Genomic DNA, 11,486 nt, shown 5'->3' on the forward strand with positions numbered 1-11,486 from the left:
TAGGACTATTTTACAATAGTAATGTTAGTTTTGTTCGTTTAGGGTCAGTACATGAACGTAATTTACTTACTAGACTCCAGGAAAACCTTCTTGGATTTGAAACTTAGCGTTTCCTCAGTGTTGTATGGGCAAATTTCTTATGACTTGTGTATGTTTGAGTGGCTGGTTGGTCCAGTGGCACCCCGCCCCGGAGCAGATTTATAATGGCAGTCACAACTTTTCTAGTAGGGTATTCCAAACCACAGCAGTACTTCTGAAAAATTAATTTAGACGTAGATTTGTCGGACTGTTATATTTTAATTCGATATGATAATTATAGTATGGTATATTATGATGTGATATGTGTTGTGATAAGACATAATATCATATGTATTATATAGGCCTATGTACTGTAGGCCCCTATAGGCACACACTACTAACTGAGATTATATAACTATATAGAAAATTTATATAATTATATTGCCAAAAGAAAGATTCAACAGCTAATGAATTTAAGAAACAATGCAACACAATCAATAACAGCTTGATCAGTTTTCATGAAGATATAAAAGCACTAACACGCCATCCTCATAAAAATAATATATTTCCTTTATATATTATTGAAGGAATAATTTCTCGATATATTAATTTTCTTTTACCCTGGTATCAATAGTTTCTAACAAACAATTTTTTGAGAGTCGTTGCCCAAGAAAACCGGAAAGAAGTGGTTCGAATTGTTTTAAATTTTAGTGGACTCAAGTGCTAAGACAGTAACCGAATTTTTTTTATATACGAATGAAAATGAAGTATATAATTTATATAAGCATAATGTGTTTGTAATGTTTTAAATTATTATTATTATTATTATTATTATTATTATTATTATTATTATTGTTGTTGTTGTTGTTGTTGTTGTTGTTATTATTTTTATTATTATTGTTGTTGTTATTGTTATTATTATTATTATTATTATTATTATTATTATTATATTGTGTTTTTGTTGTGTTACATATTATTTTTACACTACTAGAAATGTGGCTTTTCTTATTCTTATTCTTATTCTTTTATTGCCAAAACAAGCATTCACAAAACAATCCACTGGGTGTTCGGGCAGGACTTCAAAAGTGAACCTAATCACTGTTACATTAAGTATGAAGTACTCGACCACCCAGCTTCACAAAAAACATACCCATAAAAACAGAATATATTACAATACAGTATATGCCTATATAACTTTTATTTATTATCATTTTATTAATCTTATTTTATTTTTTTTACAGGTTATCTTGAGAGTATCATCGTTTACTACTACTAGGCCTAATACAACAGAGGAGTGTAAGTTATAATAAAATTCTGCAAGTCTAATATTCATATAGGCCTCTGTGTGTACGTAGGCCTATATGTAGTTTTTTTTTTAATGAAAGCCTACATTGAGAAGCAAAATAATGAATTACAAAAATAAAATTGGAGAGATGGTAATGTGTATGAATGTAATGTGTGTGTGTGTGTGTGTGTGTTTATATATATATATATATTTACATATATATATATGCCTATATATATATATATAATTATATATATATATTTACTATTGTATTAATTGCCAATATATCAATAAGCCATGGCACTTATTTGCCACATGGCGTTTTAGACTTGAAGGCCGATAAAATTATAATCTAATTTTTTGGGATTGTTTTTTAACATTTTAAAGGAAGTAATCGTTGGTTTGCTTTTACTATTATAATTTATATACTGCATTGAATTCTAACATTAATCCTATTCAAGCTTAATTATTATTCAGTAGGCCTATGTTTAGAAATTATACATTTGCATCTATGCTTGATCACTTTATAGAGTTCTTTCTATTTTACGATTCTCGTTATTAGTTTCCTGTCCAGTTGCTAATATTGATATTGAGTGCACCAAGGAGCAGTATATCGATATCCATACCGTAGAGGCGTGTCACCATAAGCGCAATGATTGCGGAGATGTAATTGATAGGTGTGAACACGGCCAGTGCGTAACGGATTTAGCGCGAACCAGTTGTAGCGGGGAGGACGCGTGTCATCTATCAGATACAGACTTCATTGAAAATTGTGGTGTACATGATCACGAATCAGTGACTCTTACATATACATGTGCGTATCCATGTTAACTGGATATATATATATATATACATATACTATGTATATATACATATATACATATACATATAATAAGAACAGGCGATACATCTTCTTTTTTTTTTTACATCGGATTGTATTTTGTATTTCTCATTCATACGACTTACGCTAAGGAAGGACACATGCGTGTCAGAAATATTCGTGTTGAATAAATGTTATGTCTCTATTATGTCGACATATACAAAACATATGTAGGCCTACATAGGCTATAGGCCCTATTTTCTTATTTCTAACAAAATCCTCAACTCCCAAAATTTTGTATAATATACATAGTCATAATACCGTATAGTATGAAATCAATTTACTCAAATTGGATTCAATATACAGTATACGCAATATCATAAGCAAACTTTGACTAACTTTATAAACAGGTGTTGATTTAATGCTATCGACATCCAGAAAGCAGACCACAGTAGAGGTGACAACAGCCGATAGATCTACCTTCACTACCCAAAAATACAGGCCTACAACCACTGTTGGGCAGACCACAAATTATGCAACTGATGATGGACACAATATGAGCACACTTAAAATAACATCTTCATCTAGGATCACTACTCAGAGTTATACAACTAATGAGAAATACAACTGGACCACACTTGAAATAAGAACAGGCGGTACATCTTTATCTAAGGCCACTACTGAGAGTTACTCAACCAATAACGAGGAAGGTAGGCAACTACTAACGGGTTAAAGACATTTGATCGTATCTCAAAAAGTGGATTTTTAACACCTCTGGCTTTACATTAAATCTTTCGAATATTCTTTTTTTTATTCACTACAATACACTGATACTCAGGTGCTCTGCAATTCATTTTTAATTGGCAAAATATTTTATCTTTCCAAACCTTCGCTTAGACATAACAAACGTGGCATTGTAGCGAATTAAAATACGGTTGACCAAAAACCTGAAAAAGATGATTTATTTAATGAAAAGTGGGTCTTTTAGAACGATTGGTATATCTAATCTAAACTGATTCAACTGTTGTTTATTGGTCTTTGTTTTCAACGTTTTATGATTTTAATATGTATATATGTGCATGACTTGTAATTGACAATGGGTTTCAATTACACATTTTTAAATGCCAACAAATTTGAGTTTCATTTTTATTTCTCGTCTCTGTGTCAAAAACCACTTAAAGGGTGATGATAGCCACGTTTTCAAAAATCAGTATTACCTGATGGTTGTGAAAGAATATGGTAATGGTATTTAACCTTTACAAATAATTTGAATTCTTTGGGAAACTGTCAAATCCCATAATTTCTCAGACTCATGACAACATTTAACGTAAATTCTAGAAGAGGGAGAGTGTATACTACTGTATGTACCGTATACCATGCTGCGCCAACCACTTAACTATTTATATTTTTTCTAGAATCCTAAGCATGAGGAATACATAAATTGACATACACATGCTTTGCATGTTTTACTATACTTACTTTATGTAAGGCTCTGATTTTTAGTATCGGCTATAGTTGGCATCATGAAAAAGACAGCCCAACATATAAAAACCTACCACACAATAACATTCTCCAATAGCGAATAATTATCGCTAATTGTGCATAATACCTATCGCGGCTTCTCCCTGTGCTCAGCTGGATGGCTGTAGTACAAGTTACTAAATAATAGCGCACCGTCTTTCGGATGAGACGTTTAAGCAGTTGGTCCCGTGTGCATTTATGGCCCATGTGCACAAGAACGCAGTACATTCTTCGGAAAAGAGTAGGGGTTGTGTTCCGGTGTAGAAGGACCCCACTGGAAATAAGTCTTCTTTAGACTTTCGTGGGCTATCCTTGGTGTTTACACCGAATAAATCAGAACCAATCCTACCTATAGAATTTTTACCACTGATCTCTCTATAATAATTTTTACAGAACTCCATAGATTTGTTAACCAATTCGATTTGAATCCCTCACACTATAGTCTGTTAAAATGTTAGAGAATGGTAGTGCTTTTCGCGCTTGAGTAGAGACGTAATCTATCCTTTTACTCTTTAATTTTGCCTTAGATCTCGATCGAGAGTGTTATTTCACACCTAATGCGTCTGAAAATTGTCTGTGATAGGCCAAGGCCTATATCGATTTCATTAAGTTTTCCATTGCATGTATTGAAGTGTTCATTATTATACAATTAAATGCTGGCGACATTTAGCATATTCAAGAAACGCGATCGTTTCAGGGAATGTTAATGACGTTTATTGATCAACATTATTACATTATACACTTGTTAATTAGTATACATTTGTTAATTGTCAAATGTTAATGAAACACGCAACACTGACCGTGTTAGTGTAATTAAGTATTTAACGATAATGGTGATATTATTAATAATTCTATTTTTAATATTAAATAGCTATAGGCCCTATATTGGTAATAATATTAGTCTTTTATTTTGGAATTTTACAGTAGTTTACTGTAATAATGTGTTCCACAGTTTGGAATTCTTAAGCCTCACTCCAATAATTAACATGATACTTACTATCATTACTTTTGTTATTACAAGTGTCGTACAATCTTGTTCATTAGTAATTTCATATAAACGTATTTTCAATCTATAACAGGTACCTTTCCAACGGTGTCTAACCTTCCATGTCACTTACGTAGTAACAATAATAATAATGAGATTAATGCAATCTTTGCTGAGCAGGTATGTGCTTAAAATTATTTTTAAACGTTAAATGTTTATGATCTGTTAATGAGGAAAAGGTAGTCTCGTGTGAATGAGTTTTATTATGTGTTAATTTGCAGTCTATAACTAGGATTTGACTATCCTTAGGACTAGAGCTGGAGTATGCCCTCAGAATATCTCGAAAATGCTCTGTAAACGAATAGGTGTCACCGGCTCAATATCCAAGAATCGCTCACCCTGTCGCGCCGACAATGTTCGAGAAGGCCGATTGCGTTGCAGATGAATCAGTGTGCATTGTTTCTAGCTTGCCCTGACGCAATCGTGAAGGCACCCCGATTCGTCAACTACGCAATCGGCAAAGTTGAACCAGGCTCATCATTCCCGACAAACTTCGGCGACTGTCGCCGAGAGGATGAGCGATTCTATGGAAACCGAGCTTTACAGGTACTGTATATGTGGTCGTAAACAATTTACTGTCATCAATAACTCTAAATCTAATCATTCCGAATTTCGTTGTGGTGCACCTCAAGGATCAATCCTTGGGTCTGTGCTATATGTGATTTACATAAATGATATTTTAAATTTTACAAGTATTTTATCCTTTCATAACATACAACGTCAATTTCTTTTATTCCCACTATGATTTTAACTATATTATCAGAACAGTCAATTAGGAACTTCATAAACTTACTATTTGGTTTGACTGTAATAAACTTTTATTAATTGTCTCCAACTAATTATATTCTTTTCACAGAACATTCATAAAAATATAGATATAGAAAATATATAGTACATAGAAATCTATGGTAAAGAAATAAAAAACGTGTGTTGTTCTGGTATGTTGGTGGGTGTGTTTTGTCTGCAAGATGTATGAGAGTATGTGTTTTGTACGTGTGTGTGTGTGTGTGTGTAGGCATATGTATGTATGTATATATTATTATATATATATAAATAATATATAGGCCTAATTTGTGTTCCGCAAGTCAACTTTCAATGATTGTACACCGTTTTTTCATTTAATTGCTTTTGCATTATATTTCACTTGGAGCATACATGCTAACCCACTCTTCAATATATATTTATATGTATACACACCTGTCTCTTATACACATCTAGATGTGTATAAGAGACAGATATTACATTATACACTTGTTAATTAGTATACATTTGTTAATTGTCAAATGTTAATGAAACACGCAACACTGATCGTGTTAGTGTAATTAAGTATTTAACGATAATGGTGATATTATTAATAATTCTATTTTTAATATTAAATAGCTATAGGCCCTATATTGGTAATAATATTAGTCTTTTATTTTGGAATTTTACAGTAGTTTACTGTAATAATGTGTTCCACAGTTTGGAATTCTTAAGCCTCACTCCAATAATTAACATGATACTTCCTATTACTATCATTTCTTTTGTTATTACAAGTGTCGTACAATCTTGTTCATTAGTAATAAACGTATTTTCAATCTATAACAGGTACCTTTCCAACGGTGTCTAACCTTCCATGTCACTTACGTAGTAACGATAATAATAATGAGATTAATGCAATCTTTGCTGAACAGGTATGTGCTTAACATTATTTTTAAACGTTAAATGTTTATGATCTGTTAATGAGGAAAAGGTAGTCTCGTGTGAATGAGTTTTATTATGTGTTAATTTGCAGTCTATATCTCGGATTTGACTATCCTTAGGACTAGAGCTGGAGTATGCCCTCAGAATATCTCGAAAATGCTCTGTAAACGAATAGGTGTCACCGGCTCAATATCCATAGAATCGCTCACCCTGTCGCGCCGACAATGGTCGAGAAGGCCGATTGCGTTGCAGATGAATCAGTGTGCATTGTTTCTTGCTGCCCTGACGCAATCGTGAAAGCACACCGATTCGTCAACTACGCAATCGGCAAAGTTGAACCAGGCTCAGCATTCCCGACAAATTTCGGCGACTGTCGCCGATAGGATGAGCGATTCTATGGAAACTGAGCTTTACAGGTGATTTGTTTTTATCGATAAATGTCTGTCACTCCGACTCAATAGAATTGCCGATTACAGAGTTTGTATATACACATCAACTATCACTGTGTGTATGCAAATACATCTGTTGGATCCAGACATTTTTAACAGTGCATTGTCTGTTTTGTCTTCTGTTTGTTGTTTGTCACTCGCACTAAATTTATATGTTCTCTTACAATCCTATGATCATTTTAATGAGTTAAATGACAATGGTAATTTTATGCAATGCCACCAGAAAATGAAACCACTGAATGGTTTACTCTCTCTAATTAGGAAACTCGCAATCTCTTAACGGAGACGCCAAATATACCTTTAGCATATTTCACATGAACTCTCGTAGTTTACCTAAGAATTTTGATAAAATAAAGATTTCTTTTGATGTACTCTGTTTTTCTGAATCTTGGCTCAGTTTAAATTGCGCTACCGCGCTGATTGCACTTGCTGAATACATTTTACACCAAAGTGAACGTATTGACCGTATCGGTGGCGAGGTATGTATGTAGGCCTACATGAATTGTCCACTAGAAATTAGAAACGATCTGCATATCAATGATGATGAATCCGATAGCTTATTTTTAGAAATCGGTAACGAAAATACAAAAAATATCATCATGGTACCGTATATCGGCCACCACATTCTAATATAAATCTATTTAACCAAGTATTTGATTCAGGCTTAAGTAATGTTAATACTGAACATAAAACCGGCTTTTTGATTGAAGATTTCAATATTGATTTGAGTAAAAAAAGCACTCATAACACCCCACGAAAATTAAATAATCAACTCATCCTCACTTTCCTCTATTGTCAATAACACGCTTCTCTTTAAGTAATGCTACAGTGTTAATGTGGAATATGCAATTGGCGTATTCATTGACTTGTCGAAGGTTTTCGAAGCTGTACAGTAAATCACTGTATTTTATTTAAATAAACTAAAACATTACGGCATCAGAGGCACAGCCCTGAATCTGTTCATAAGTTATACCGTACTGTATATGTGGTCGTAAACAATTTACTGACATCAATAACTCTAAATCTAATCATTCCGAATTTCGTTTGTGGTGTACCTCAAGTAGGCCTACACCACAACGATCAATCTTTGGGTCTGTGCTATATGTGATTTACATAAATGATATTTTAAATTTTACAAGTATTTTATCCTTTTATAACATACAACGTCAATTTCTTTTATTCCCACTATGATTTTAACTATATTATCAGAACAGTCAATTAGGAACTTCATAAACTTACTATTTGGTTTGACTGTATAATAAACTTTTAATAATTGTCTCCAACTAATTATATTCTTTTCACAAAACATTCATAAAAATATAGATATAGAAAATATATAGTACATAAAAATATATGGTAAAGAAATAAAAAAACGTGTGTTGTTCTGGTATGTTGGTGGGTGTGTTTTGTCTGCAAGATGTATGAGAGTATGTGTTTTGTACGTGTGTGTGTGTGTGTGTGTGTGTAGGCCTATGTATGTATGTATATATTATTATTATATATATATAAATAATATATAGGCCTAATATTAATAAATTTGTGTTCCGCAAGTCAACTTTCAATGATTGTACACCGTTTTTTCATTTAATTGCTTTTGCATTATATTTCACTTGGAGCATACATGTCTAACCCACTCTTCAATATAATATTTATATGTATACACACATAGGCCTATATATAGTAGTACTAGTATTTATTACAATTTATCATTATCATTACTATTACCATTTATTATTATCATTATTATTATTATTATCATTATTATTATTCATTGCTGTTTTTGTTGTTATTATTATTAAAATTAAACGATTTGCTGCCCCTGTGGCAAACCTTCTCCCCCCAGATTAGGTCCGACATTTGGGCAATGACAAAATGTCCCGTCCCGCTATAGGAGTTAGAATAAGTTAGTTAAAATTGAAAATAATTGTAATATAAAGTGATTATGTTACTGTAATAATGAAATATAGGCTATCACTACAATGTATTAACTTTTCATTGAAACGTGCGTTCGCTAAGAATTTACTATCATGCGAATTTAGTGTTGACAGAATATCAGAATCAGTTCATTCGACAGTGTCAACAATATTTTAATATTTAATAAAAGGTGGTACCAATGGCCTATGTTGATTTTTTAAACATTTTCTCTTTCTTTTTAGAATGCCAACTATGAATATCAAGAAATTTGCTCGCAAGGTAGCCAAATTATTTTATTTGTCTATACACATTGCGGTCTTTGCGTTTGCCACAAAAGACGCGCCAAAGCCCACTGTACGTGGGAATCTGTGTAATTACATTACGCAAGACCATAACCTATTTTTAGTGCCTTTTTAAACATTTTGCCTTCACGTTGTATTTTATTCAATTTGTACAAACTTGCTTCTCTTTCGGGAGGTTCTTGGAAATAAATAAAATGAAAAATGAAATAACGTATGCCTACGTAGGTCTGCAATTATTAATAGCAACAGTGCCAGTTCAAAACGCAAATTCTTGTAGGACACGCAGAGTACTATTTGTTTTCCAATTTTATAAAACATTTTATAGTATAATTAAAATTTTTTTTTATATAATTTTGATTTTGTAATGCAATTGTGTTGATTAAAATCATGTTAACCTTTGAAATTACATTTTCGAAGGTCGGTGATGATTGCCTAATGACATTTGGGTAAAAACGTTATGTAATTATATTGACAGAATATCGCCTAGAGGTGAATACAGCAACTACACTGCGCATACCAGGAGGTGAATACACTACTACACTGTACTTACCCGCTCACGTGTCCCCTGTAGAAGGTAATTTTTTTCACCATTATTTTCTTTACCTTGGTATATATTATTAATCGATCGACAAGCCATACTCAGATGAAGATTTCAAATATTTTTGAAAATAAGTTGGATGGATAAATGGAATTATTTGGATAAACCACGAAAGACTGAAGAAGACTTATTTCCAGTGTGGTGCTGGGGGTTGTGATTTGGCAGTACACCGGAGACAAACCCTACTCTTTTCCGAAGAGTGTACTGCGTTTGTTCATCGTGCACATGGGCCATAATGCACATAGACGAAGGGAATTGAACCGGGGACCAAGATATCTCCACGGTCACAGCGCACACACAGTGGCTACCACCAGTTTAGCCTTCTGAGCTAAGTTGCACTCACAAGCTAAGATAAAATTAAAGCTTCGTCCGTTTCATCCATCAAACAATAATATAATTTTAATGTGATCAATAAGCCATATTGATCAATAAGCCATACTCTGATGAAGATTTCAAATATTAATGAACATTTCTATATTCCTGTGCAATAAGCCTATACGTTTCAAAGTATTTCGAGACAACCTTTCTAAACTTGCGATTCATCTGTGTCCATTTTCCCTGCCAAAAATGAACACACGTACGTCTGGGCTGAGCCTCCTCTTTTGTAAGTGCAATATTTCTTAAAGAATGAAATCTATATTTTTCCATTTAATATCCAATAACTAATAATCGCAATTAATAATTTTTATATTCTTAATAATAATTCACTTTATACAGTACCGGTACTAGGCTATAACGTTATATACTTGTCTTCTCTTCTTGTCTGTAATATTGTGTGGGACTGTCCCAACTGTTCCAATAGCTGGATACGGCATTGACAATAATTTGATATGCTTGTCTTCTCTTTTTATCTGTAATGTTTTGTCTCCTTGTTCTTTTCCTCTTCTGTCTTGTTTCCTTTGTGATCTGTTTGGACTCTGTCTCCTCCCTTATCATTTACTTAATTTACTTTACTTACTACTCATAGGAATGTTATCCTGTGGAATATTCTAAATGTTTTCCTTTTATCAATTATTGTATTTTCCATGTATTTATTAAAAAAGTGATTTTTAATTAAAAAAAAAATAATGATATGATATGATATATACAGATATAAATACATATATTATATTTTATATAATATTATTATTGTATTTATATACAATAATATATATATAATACATATATATATATATATAAAACATATATATATATATACACATATTATATATATATGTATGTATATATATAATTTTAGGCCTAATATAATAATATAATGGTAATGGTAATAATAATAATAATATAATAATCAAACATAATAATAGAAAACTTAGAATTTCTTATTACTACTCTTACTACTACTAATACTACCACCGAATTGCTACTGCCACTCTGCTGCTGCTACTGCTACTCAGGGGCTGATTTAGAGGGGCCGGGCCGATCGCGGCCTCTCTTTTGGAAAGTTAAAAAAAAAAAAAGATAAAAGGAAGAAAATATAATTGGTCGCCCAAAACGCCTTAGAGGTTATTTTCGGACACCCCCTGGGTAGTGTTGTCTCATCCGGCCCACTTTCGGACAACTCTGGATCCGCCCCTGCTATGCTACTATTACTGCTGCTGCTATCTACTATTGTACTATTACTACCACTACTCACTACCACTACTCACTACTACTACTGTACTACTACTGCAGCAGTGCACGTAGAAGAGTGTGGCGCAGCATGAAGCTACATTTACACTAGACACGATAACGACAGGACAACGACATTATTATCATCGTGTCGTTTATATTCTTCAACACTGAGCGCATTTTTTCGTGTCGTTGGTCGTTTCGTTATGTTATGTTAGTGTAAGTGTAGCTAAGGCGTTAGTC

General features: G+C 32.7%; 1 protein-coding gene across 1 annotated transcript in view; it reads left to right on the forward strand.

Moving 5' to 3' along the window:
• The window catches only part of LOC117100461, a 31,110-nt gene extending 21,239 nt beyond the window's left edge, over positions 1-9,871 (forward strand). Inside the window, exons 3-9 of the mRNA XM_033240163.1 lie at positions 1,260-1,314; positions 1,866-2,117; positions 2,534-2,833; positions 4,724-4,809; positions 8,978-9,014; positions 9,513-9,611; positions 9,711-9,871. Of these exons, the coding sequence (XP_033096054.1) occupies positions 2,545-2,833; positions 4,724-4,809; positions 8,978-9,014; positions 9,513-9,611; positions 9,711-9,871 (672 nt within the window). The 5' untranslated portion in view covers positions 1,260-1,314; positions 1,866-2,117; positions 2,534-2,544. The remainder of the gene's footprint in view (positions 1-1,259; positions 1,315-1,865; positions 2,118-2,533; positions 2,834-4,723; positions 4,810-8,977; positions 9,015-9,512; positions 9,612-9,710) is intronic.
• Positions 9,872-11,486: the final 1,615 nt, after the last annotated feature.

The sequence above is a fragment of the Anneissia japonica genome, unplaced genomic scaffold, assembly GCF_011630105.1.
Source record: "Anneissia japonica isolate Jap-2015-1 unplaced genomic scaffold, ASM1163010v1 scaffold685_len2926416_cov193, whole genome shotgun sequence".
Lineage (NCBI taxonomy): Eukaryota > Metazoa > Echinodermata > Crinoidea > Comatulida > Comatulidae > Anneissia > Anneissia japonica.